This window comes from Chroicocephalus ridibundus, chromosome 5 (assembly GCF_963924245.1).
Source record: "Chroicocephalus ridibundus chromosome 5, bChrRid1.1, whole genome shotgun sequence".
NCBI lineage: Eukaryota > Metazoa > Chordata > Aves > Charadriiformes > Laridae > Chroicocephalus > Chroicocephalus ridibundus.
Window position 1 is genome coordinate 40,761,386 of NC_086288.1, and position 12,501 is coordinate 40,773,886.

The 12,501-nt window shown below is 35.7% G+C and overlaps 1 protein-coding gene across 1 annotated transcript in view; it reads right to left on the reverse strand.

Annotated features, from left to right (window-relative positions):
- The window catches only part of SPOCK3 (SPARC (osteonectin), cwcv and kazal like domains proteoglycan 3), a 215,789-nt gene that overhangs the window by 127,099 nt on the left and 76,189 nt on the right, over window positions 1-12,501 (reverse strand). Inside the window, exon 3 of the mRNA XM_063336428.1 lies at window positions 12,240-12,285. Within this exon, the coding sequence (XP_063192498.1) occupies window positions 12,240-12,285 (46 nt within the window). The remainder of the gene's footprint in view (window positions 1-12,239; window positions 12,286-12,501) is intronic.

The following is a 12,501-nucleotide window of genomic DNA, read 5'->3' on the forward strand; positions in this document are numbered from 1 at the left end:
ACGTCAGGAGACCTGCATGGATGAAGAAAGAGCTCTTTGACAAACTCAAGCACAAAAAGGAAGTGTACAGAGGGTGCAAGTAAGGACAGACAGCCTGGAAGGAACACAGAAATTGTCTGAGCACCCAGGGATCAGGTCAGGAAAGCTAAAGCCCTGATAGAATTAAATCTGTCCGGGGACATCAAGGGCAACAAGAAAAGCTTCTACAAGTACACCAGTGATAAAAGGAAGATTAGGGAATACGTGGGCCCTCTCCAGAAGGAAACGGGAGACCTGGTTACCTGGGATATGGTCAAGGCTGAGGTACTCAATGACGTCTTTGCCTCAGTCTTCACTAGCAAGTGCTTTAGCCACACTGCCCAAGTCACAGAAGGCAAAGGCAGGGACTTGCAGAATGAAGAACCGCCCACTGTAAAAGATCAGGTTCGAGACCATCTAAGGAACCTGAAGGTGCACAAAGCCCTGGGACCTGATGAGATACATCCACAGGTCCTGAGGGAACTGGCGGATAAAGTTGCTAAGACAATATCCATCACATTTGAGAAGCTGTGGCAGTCCAGTGAAGTTCCCGCCAACTGGAAAACAGGAAACATAACCCCCATTTTCAAGAGGGGAAAAAGGGAACCCGGGGAACTACAGGCCGGTCAGGCTCACCTCTGTGCCCAGAGAGATCATGGAGCAGATCCTCCTGGAAACTCTGCTAAGGCACATCAAAAATAAGGAGATGATCAGTGACAGTCAACATGGCTTCACTAAGTGCAAATCGATACTGACAAATATGGTGGCCTTCTACAAGGGCGTTACAGCATTGGTGGATAAGGGGAGAGCAACAGACATAGTCTACCTGGACTTATGCAAAGCATTTCACACTGTCCTGCACGACATCCTTGTCTCTAAATTGGAGACATTGATTTGATGGATGGACCACTTGGTGCATAAGGAATTGGCTGGATGGATGGTCACACCCAAAGAGTTGCAGTCAACAGCTCAATCTCCAAGTAGAAACCAGTAACAAGTGGGGTTTCTGAGGGGTCAGTATTGGAACCAGCACTGTTCAACATCTTCGTCAGCAACATGGGACAGCCCAGAAAGCCAACCGTATCCTGGAATGCATCAAAAGAAGTGTGTCCAGCAAGTTGAGGGAGGTGATTCTGCCCCTCTACTCCGCTCTCCTGAGACCCAACCTGGAGTACTGTGCACAGCTCTGGGGCCCCCAACATAAGAAGGACATGGACCTGTTGGAGCAAGTCCGGAGGAGGGACACAAAGATCATCAGAGGACTGGAGCACCTCTCCTATGAAGACAGGCTGAGAGAGTTGGGGTTCTTTGGCCTGGAGAAGAGAAAGCTCCGGGGAGACCTTATAGCGGCCTTCCAGCACTTCAAGGGAGCCTACAGGAAAGATGGGGAGGGACTCTTGATGAGGGAGTGTAGCAATAGAACAAGGGGTAATGGTTTTAAACTGCAAGAAGGTAGATTTAGATTAGATATTCAGAAGAAATTCTTTCCTGTGAGGGTGGTGAGGCACTGGAACAGGCTGCACAGAGAAGTTGTGGATGTTCCATCCCTGGAAGTGTTCAAGACCAGGCTGGATGGGGCTTTGAGCAACCTGGTCTAGTGGGAGGTGTCCCTGCCCATGGCAGGGGGCTTGGAACTACATGATCTTTAAGGTCCCTTCCAACCCAAACCATTCTATGATTCTTTGAAACAAGATTAGCAACACATAACACAGGAATCCTCTTAACAGGAACTCCTTGGCAGAAACCACAGTAAATTACCATTATTTCAGAATCTGCTGAGTGCATTCTGACAGGTTCCTAATTTTCCACTCCCAGTAAAATGAAAGGGGAAAAAAGGTTAACAACAAGGTTTTCAGAATTAAATTCTATTTCCCTCCTCCAGTTTGTAATTCATTTCTAGTGGTCAAAATAAGAACCAGCTAGCTATTTTGCTTTACTACACTCACCAAAACTTAAGCTATGTTTTGGATATCCCATGAGTGGTTTAATTCCTCTTGTTCAAAAGGCAGGTCTGATTTCTTTCATACAAAATTTTAACAATTTGACTCCAAATTTCTCAAACATTGAGCATGTACTTTCAGACATTCAAAAGACACTTGAGCAGTCTACTCCTATGATTAGTAGTATCATTTAAATAAAAAAAGCAACAAACAAAACAAAAACAAAAAGACTGCCACCAAAAATAAATCCAAAGTAAAACCAAAAAAATAGACACATGCTTTTGGCCCTCAAGAGGTAAGGCACCGCAAAATCCCTAGTTGCCTTTGACAATCCTTGCTCAGGCCCACAACCTGAAGTGACTGCATTTTACTTTTTTCAATGGTTAGCAGTAATGGTTTTGTAATTTCTAAATTATAAGAAATTCTCCCCCTCAAAAATATCTGTTAGCTCTGCTTCAAAAACATTCCCATAATTTTATGTTCTCTCTTTTGGGTATTTCGTGGAAGTTTACAAGAAAATAGCTTATCCATAGCTCAAAAGTTGATGTAAATAAGAAAGTCCACAAAGCAAAAGTCAAATGCTACCCTTACTTATATCTGTGCAAATTCAGAAAAGATCCTATTTATTTAAATTGCGAAAGAACAGAGTTACCTTGGACTCAGACTGGTGTAACTGACAACAAAATTAAGACAATTATATCCAGTTTCTTCTATATATAATAAGAAATTCTCAAATATTCTGCAAAAATATCCAAAACAGTTATGACTAGTAGAAATGCACATGCATACTTGGCTGGCATCCGCTAAGATTTCAGCAGATTTAGTGAAGCATTTTGTTTTTAAATCCCAATGTCCACTTTCTTGATTTGGCAGAAAGAAGCAACACCTTAAGACTACCTGAAAGTTCACAATAGTAATGTATCACTAGCAAACAGTTAAGCTTATATTATCTTTTCTTTAAATACACTAAATCATAATTTAGAGACATGCTGGCTGCATCAGAACTGACTTCTGGGTTCTCCAACTCAGACAATCAGGGGAAAGGAACATCTGCATACCTGAAAAAACAGAAAGGCATCTTCTTGAAACTTCTCCCACCTATTTATCTCACATGCCAAGATGATTACGCTTGCAAAACAACATGTTATAACAGGTATTTGGATTATTCCAGTCTCTTGGAGAACTGGTCAACTATGTATTTTTATGTTAAATTAAGGAGGGCATTTTCATCAGATTTTTTTTTTAAATGTAATACACTTCAACTTTTAAATTTTTTAAACCAACTAAAACAGAATCCAGTAGACTATTCATATAAAGTATCTAATACATCAGCATTATACATACACATATGTATTTTGAAGAAGCCTAGAATAACAAAAATAATATTCTGTCAGTTAAGCTTTTGTATATACCATGGCTCAGACAAACCACCTATGAAAACTTCTTTGAGTTTAAAACATTGAAATTAAAGACAAACCTCAAATGCTTCAGTTTTTCAGTATTTAAAGATATTTCACTATTACAAGCTAACAACCGCAAATATACTAAACCTGTAAAAGTTCCAAGTAGATTTAAGTGTCCATTAGAAAAAAGAAAAACCAAAACATAAAAATTTATCTTCTGTAAAATTATAAATGTAAAGAAATAGGACCTACTACATTAAAAATTCACTTTGTGATGTTCTTTCTAGAGTTTTCCTTGGATCACAAGATTCATATTTGCATGAAACACTTCTGGTTTCCAGATTGAGAGAACCCCGTAGTTTGGAAATACAGACAGAACAGGTGTTCTACAGTTACTAGCTTGTAATAAATCTACAATTTCAGTCACTTTTGAGTAGGCATCTGACTGATAGCTATCAACACCTGGCATTGCACAGAAAAGGAAGTTGTGTATGTGGACAGGATGGAGTGGAGAGCAGCTTGGAAGGAACGCTGGAGGCAAGAAGTCAAGCGAGGTGACTTCAGAGCAGCAGCGCATGCAATACTTCAGACAGGGCATTCCACAGCCAAACCTGGCCTTTCTCTCCAAAAGGCACCTTCTCACCAAAAGGCACTCAATATAACAATTTGACAGCTTAGACTTATTTTTTTTCGTATGGGCAGATCAACACAAAAAAGTGTCTAATGGATACCAGTGAGCATTTTAGTAACAACCGAGGTTTATCACTACCACAAATCTTTTTTTAAAGTACCAATATTCATCTTTTATCTGACCTACAGATATTTTTTTTACTGGCTTTGGCTAAGCCCTGTTTTGAAATTTTTAAGCTTGTAGCTATCCATCCCTCACAGCATATGTTTCAATACACGAGGCAATCCATTTGTTTCCACCTATGAACACATTTTTATTATGAAATGTTAGTTTAAAACCTGTGACTTGGAGATGACTTACACGGAGAAAGTCTCATTGAAAATGAGACTTAGCTAAATAAAAGACAAGCCTGAATAAATTTAACTGCATACTATGTAGTATATAAAAGCAGAGTAAACGTTCCAGAAGTATATGCTTCCTTTCTTTTCTATTCTTATTCAAAGCACTTAAAGTACTCTCCCTGGAAAAAAAAGCAAAATCATAAAAATGTAACTTCTGGATCTGCCCTTTAGTCCGTCTCATAGATTCTCAAATCTAATATATTCCAGGTCCAAATAATAAAATTGTTTTTATTTACTGCTGGCCATGCAGATTCTGCCATGAGAAGTCAAGTGGTTTCTTAAGGTTTCATAGATGATAAAAAATAGCGCAATTCTACATAAGAACTTCAGGCACAATCTTGAAATCCTATCATTCTCTCACAATCATGTCCATCAAAATGGAAGAACAATGCAGAGGTTACTAACAGGAGTTTTCCATGACAATGCCATACTGCAACTTTTTAGTCCTGGGATGTATGTTCTTTATACACTGTGAATTAAAAAATCAGTGAACAGTTATGTATACACCAACCGGAGATAAACAGGATTACAGAAAGAGACAAGAAACTTCTTGGTTAAGAAAAGGACTTAAATAAGAAACTAGGTTTTTACATACGAGGAGGTTAAATAAAAATGGGCCAAAAAGGCAACTTTTAGCGTTTAAAATGTGCTTTAAGAACTGTCATTCTTCTGTTCAATTTCAAGAGAAACTATGTACAGCCTTTTTTCTTTTTTTATATTCTTTGTTTGGTTGGTTATATTAAAGGGATTTATTAAGCTATTTCTTTTCCCCTTGCCACTAAACAGTAGCGTGTGATTTCAGATTTCATACTCTTAGTAACTACCGCTATAAGGTACTTTACAAGCTTTCTTATTAAATTCCTGTGGCAAACATAAGAAAGTTCATTAGGCCATTAAATGCACCTGTAAGGAAGAAGCAGTCCTAGAACACACCAAAACATTTCCAGGCACACAGTCCTCAGGGCCTGATGGCACCTGTGACTCAAGACAGTTAGCTGGGACATCCCAGCACAGCAGACAGAAGTAGAAGGACTTTTAAAATGAAGAGATTTGCAGGACTAAACTTTAGCAGCTTCATGAAACACAAAACTTTAGCAGCTTTGTGAAATGCAAAGAAACAGTTCCACACACCCTCTGCTCAGCATGCTGCCAGCCTAAGAAGGTCTGGCGCTCCATCTCTAGCAAGTCGCTGTAGCCCTGTGCTACATTTACGCTTTTCTGACGTAACTATTTGTGGGTCTGAATAGCTACCCGAATCCATGATTTAGCTGGGTTAAAAAAACCCAAATAAACAAAAAAATAAACTTTTAAATTTATCTTATGACAACTTAAGATTTGGTGACTCTACAGACCTAACGTTAGGGCATAAAGCAAGGGTGGTAGGAGAGCAGGAATGAGGGGTTGAACTGCTACTGAAGGCAAGCGTTGTGGTATTACGGGCTGGGTCTAGCCTCAATAAAAATCCTTTATATAGCCTTTTTTTAAAACAGCTGAAAGAACTTAGAATCCATTCAATGATTCTACAAAGAATGAACCAATTTGAGATCCACAACTAGAAAACCAGATGCGTACTACCCAGTGAACCTGAGTTAGGAGCCAAGACTGTGAACCCACAGGACAAGGCACTGGCATGGTGTTACCATGGTAGAGAAATTTACAAATAAGAAATAATAAAAACCACTAAAGCACAGTATCAGATAATGAAGAAAAAGCACCGTTAAAGCATTTCTCAGACATCTACGAAAGATCTTTTCAGGCAAGGGTTGTCTGAAAGAAATAAAAAGCAGCGGGAATCTGTTTAATACAGGATTTGGCGTACTTTCTTGGTGAACAGGATTACTAAACATACCTAAATACCCGGAGCTAGAAACTGTTTACCGGATTAAAATGTTGGCTTAGATAAAGAAACGGTGTCTTTGTAGGAAGCCACTATGAATTTCAAAAAGAACGGGACTGAAAAGCTGTTAAAAATATTTAATGTTTATTTATTATTAAGACTAAAATATATTTAAGTGATATCTTGTCCTGGTTTAAGGTAAAACAGAACCAATCTCACACATTTTAATTGCAAAATACTGCAATTTATCTTGAAAGCTATGGATATATATTTCTAGTTTTAAAACATCAATAGTTCTGCTACAAAAACTAGATCATGAGTGCATATATCAAATGTAGCAAAGTTAAATCTACATGACTTTTCACAGTCTTCAACTAATAGATCTTCATTAAACTCCCTTATGACTTCCCAGGGCTTTGCAAATGAGTGAATCAAATTATTTTATTGAATATGACTCTAAATTGTTTCAGTTCACAGTACAGAAATGTACTCACAAATTATAGATATATGTTTGCATATATTTGTGTATCTTTAGTTACATAAATTATTACAGAACTGGGTAGATGAATCATGAAGAGCTAAATGGTAAAGATTCAACTAAAATATAAGTACTTGAAATCATTTCAAAATCTCTTTCTGCTGTAAAATGGTATCTACAATTATTTCTGCTGTAAACAGACATCTAATATAACCTGATACTATAAAAGCCAAAAATAATTCAGTAGAATGGTCTACAAGAAATGTTATAAATATAGCTACAAACCAACTATACCTTCAGGGTGTTCATCCTCCATGGAAATGTCATTTCATATTTTTTCCATTACAGGAAAATACTCCACTGTTCCTCCAAGGTATTTCTATTGAGCAAAGGAAAACATCCTTTGCACTTTAAAAAATTAAGCCAGTGTCTTTGCGTATGCAATTTTATTCAATAGCTACAGTCTCCAAGCTCTGCTACCATCTGTAGTCTAAAAATAAAAACGTACCAAAAGTAACCTGTGTATTTTTATCTGATGTAAAAGTGGTATATGAAGAAAATGTGTTAGCAAGTATTGTTTGGTGGTGTTTTTTTTTTTTTCATTTGAGAAAACATTGATAAAACATACATTAAAGCTACTAAAATATTCAACTTAGAATAGTCCAAAACACAAATCTTATTTGCTTGTTTCTAGAAATCATTGAAAGGACAAAATTTGCCTTCTAGCAGTAATTAAACACAAGTAGTACAACATTCAGATTCATTCCAACAATAATACCTGCCCCACATGACTGTTTATTAAGAATTTACATTGTGATACTTATAGAAATACATAAACATTTATATGTGTGTGTATAGAGAAAAATATATATACACACATCTATCATATGCAGTCGAAACATTTACTTAAATACATTTTTCTATCTTGTATGTATATAAGCTGAAGAGTTCAATGGGAACAAGTACTCTTTGGACAAATGTCAGATGTTGCTTTAAGGAATGGGACTGGTGCATTCCAATGCAAGTTATAATATTTTTCCATCTTTTAAAATAACTTATATTTTGCAGACCAGGAGTAAATATCACTAGACGTTTTCATAGTAAGTGCTAACCACCTGGAATCCTTGGACACATATTTCCATATAACCACTCGTATTAATACCAACAGATCTGTCTACCTGAGCAATTTTGACATAATCACATTAACATAACAATGCCTTTCAAAATACACCGAAATATAGAAGAGTGCATTAAGACACTGTTAAGACACCTGTTTTATTATCATATGCATGACTATTGAATCCCTGAACCACACTTTTCAAATATTACAACAAAAAAATCAGTGTTAATATTTGAGTTCAGATTAAGGATGAATTTTGAAAAAAATATAAAGAGATATTATCCATATACAGTAAATCTATGAAAATCTTAGAAAAGGCTTTAATAGTCATGTAAGTCTTAGCAAAATAATAACTATGTGTAGACCTCCAATGTATGCCTGTATGGCAAGAACTGGTTCCTCAAAAATACTACCTGCAAATTAATATGGGTGTTGGCTAAAAATAATTTGAAAGAGGTCCCCATATATTGCTGACTCTAAGCAGAATATGGATTAACAAAATAATAAGTGTAAATAATGAGAATCCATTTGGTTGACTACCAGTGATACTAACAAGGAGCTATGTGTGTACCAGGTACCTATACCACAGCCTAAAAGACAAAGGGGTGTAACAGAGATTGAGTGTTTTTTAAATGACAACTAACAATTTGAAAACACAGACATAAAGCTAAATATTCTACCACCACACCTCTATTACATGTAGTCTGCTGGGGTTTATGCAGTTTAAAGGTCTCATGTTTTATTCATATATAGATTTTAAAATTTTAAAATATCTATTTCTAATTTCATCATGTAATGTGGCTATAATTTAAATCAGCAAAGAAAAAAAATACAAAACAACAACTGTAAGAGCACTAGGAACTCCTATAATCCATTGTTTTCATAGATAACAGAAAATGTATCCTGCCCAGTAGACCTGGACTTCAGATCTTTTAAGGCCAAAACTATTCCTTGCTTATTCCACTTTTTCAGAGATTTATAGGTAAGTTTCTGAAAAGCCAAATAATGATAAAACAAATAAAAAGAAATAAAACACTGACAGAGATAAATTAAGGATAATATTTATTTCTGTCCTCAAAGAACTTATCTGCCTGTATCTTCAGCAGTATTATTACAAACTTTAACACAATAGTCAAGGGAAGTTGTTACTGTTCCTGTTTAAACATAATCTTTAGTGAGGAATTTTTGTCTCAGTGCCAGTTTATCTCCACATTTTAAAAATTTGTCTTCACTTAGGAGTTTCATTTTTTCATTTGGGAGAACGTTTTTTTTTATGGAATGCTCTCGCTTGAGAGAGTAGCTGCTGCACAAACCAGAATGGCAAAAACAGAAGATTGAAGGGGAAACCCTTGTAAAAATTCTTTAACCCAGGTTGCATGGCTTGCAACAAGCCCTGACAGATCACAGGACTCCACAGTCGGGCATTCAGCATGTCCCCATTCATCGTTTTGAACAGTTCACTTTGTTAAAAGAAAAAACCAAACAAACAAAAGATACAGAACAGAACCCGTAAGTCTACACATATGCTTACTGAGGTGAAAAAGCTAATTAAGAGTTGAACCTTATTTGTTTTAAGCTTAGTAGTGAAGTGGTACACAACTGGAGTGGAATGGCACTGGTGCAGCACTTATGGCACAGCCCTGGAACAGCACTTACAGAGACTATCAGAACACACACTTAAAACTTGGTTTCTATAGTCTACCAACTCTCACTTTTTTCTATCATTAAATAACATGAGGGAAAAAAAATGTGCTGAGAGTGTTGCTGCTGTATGTCTTTTACTGGCAAACACAGGGAATCATAAAAGACCTGATTTCTTCAGTAAATCATGAACATTACATTCACTCCTAAGGAACTGATATTTGCAAGGTTGCCACGCTTTTAAAGTATTAATTTCTTTTCCCTCATAATATCACCCACAATCACTTTTCCCTTCTGATGGGAAAGACTTGAATGTATGAACAAGTACATGGTACTTCCATAGTTATATTTTATTCTCAGGAGTATTTTCCTATGTTTCAAGAAATCAATTCCCATTATACCCAAAAGTAAGAGGAAGCCAATTCTGACAACATGGAGACCAAGATACTGACCGGGAAACCTTCTTCTATCTTTTAGTGTATCTCCCAGATCTAGTCAGTAGTGTTATTTACAGACTTAAAAAAAAAAAAAAACCAAAAAAAACCAAAAAAACCCCCAAAACAATAGCATGCAATATCTTATGATTAATAAAGAATGTCTGAATGTCCATCAGAGTCTAGAAAAAAACTAATTATTGAGAAACTGTAAAGCTTTTGAAATACATCTGAAATACAGTATTATTGCCAAATTCAATACAAAGACGGTAGCAGTTACTGAAAGAAAATTGAAAAGCAGTGCAGTGGCAGGTAAAAATACCTGATATTCTTTAAAAGACAGATCAACAAATTAAGACAGGGGGAACATTTTTTAATAATAAACTTCAGGGTACGTTTTGTTTTTTAAAAAGCATTCCCAACTAGCATCATTTGTTTTTAGTTATTAATTACACAGTAAAACAGAGATAAAACTACTCAGCACATGCATTTCAGTCTTCAGTGTTAATTTTCAGTTAACGAGGATATGAAAACAGAAAGTTGAACTCTGTAGGCATGCTTTTAAAACATTAAGTGGGCAACACACAATGCATTTTGCAAACAAGGTAGGACAGACAATGTTAACACATTTTCTTAGTTGGGTATTTTGTAAATTCAGAAAAGTATTCTGCAAACATTAGGATCAGGATCCCCAAAGAACTCAGAGTAATAGAACAAAGCCAGAGTGTGTAAAAGTAAAAATCTGGTGGAAAAAATAGTATTTCTGTATATCTCCAGAAAAACTAACAACCAATTGGAAAAAAAAACCAAAAAAAACCAAACAAACAAAAAACAAACAAACAAAAAAAACCCAAAACATATCAAGTATGTGATAAAAAAAACATGAGCAAAATTTACAGCATATTTACACCTATGAAAGATTTTACCACCAATAAGTCATTAATTAAAGCATAACCTATTCCAGTTCTCATAGTAAAAGCATATTTGCAGACCACCTTCCTTTACCAAAAACCAAAGAAGAAAAGGAATCAACTAAAGGTACTTCATAATGAAGTGATAAGCTTAGATGCTTCTTCTCCTTCTCTGAGGAGTTAGAAGACTAAAGTCAAGCACTTTTTCCTAATATATTAGTATATAATGAGGAGAGACACATAGTGTGTGAAATTGTCAGGTTCTAAAATATTCAGGCTGTCATGGACCTACATTAACATTTATAAATTTCCACGAAACCAGAAGAAAATCACCACAATTCACAGAGTAGTGATAACACAAATGTGACATTTTTCCCTTCCCTCTATTCCACAAACTGGCAAAACAACCCATGTGCATTCATTTAAGAAATTAAGGCATTTCCTTTCACAGGCTTACTACAGTAATCCTGAATTAAAGTGATAAAGGCATAGAACATGGTGGAAAGTCCATTTATAAGAGATGTGGTTGTAATAAAATACAATTCATTACAAATCTCCTTTGAAAGTCAGTATCCATTATGGAGAAAGTTCCTGAAATTGAATTAACATTATTTTCACAGTATATTTTTTATCTCAGTCTCTTGTGTAGAAGCCCCTACACTATTTATTCATTGCATTTGTGCCATTGGTATTATCAGAAATGACAAAGTCTCTGAAGTGCTCCTTGTAGCAATTACCAAAAAAAAAAGTATCAAGATTCTTAGTAGTTTCACAACTCTAGTTGTAAACTTTGAAACAACATACATGAAGTGGATTACGTTAACAGTAAATATTAAGTTCCTAGGCCTGGGGAGGAAATGTTTAATGTGAAAATTTGCTGTGTGTGCTCAAATTATTCTAAGGCTGAAATTGTTGTACTATAGCATTCTCAAAGCTCCATCTGTGTTTTGCCTCAAGACAGATCACTTGAACATGACAGACTTCCAAAACTGTTTTTCTAGATCTTCTTGTATCAGCCACATATAAAGAGATTTTAATGATTATTTTTTTTAACTACAAAAGACAAACATCAGATTGCACACCTTTTTTTCTTCAAACATCCTACTGAAAACACAACAGTGCTTAACTTAAATATATAAATTAAAAAGCAAACAAACAACTCCCTGACTCCATGAACTTGTTTATATGAGGGAAAGTTTAAGCTACTTCGGAGGTTCCTAATGCTACCATCTCTGTCTCTAATCAATAAAAGTTTGAAAAAAATAACAGATATAAAGTTATGATTATGCTAAATTTCTGGTCCTCTTTAAATCAATCATTTGAAGAGGGAGAAAATGACACAATTCTACAGGCATTCTAGAACAGGAGCACAATTATAAATACTTAATTTTTATCCCATACAAATAACCAATAGCAGACTCTTACCTTGATCAAATGGTTTACCCGGACTCCACGTACGAAAATAATCATCCTGGAGAGGGAGAAACAACCTACATTTAGTAAAATGTAAGAAATCAGTGCATACATGAAAAACAGAATCATGAAAGACTGAAGATATATACCAACCTCTACTTCCTAGAAAAGGTAAGCAGTAAAAAAACAAATGAGAAAAACATTACAGTCATTGTAATGGGACAAATGACTCATATAGAATAAAATAGTGTAATTAAGAGGTCATTTGCACTCT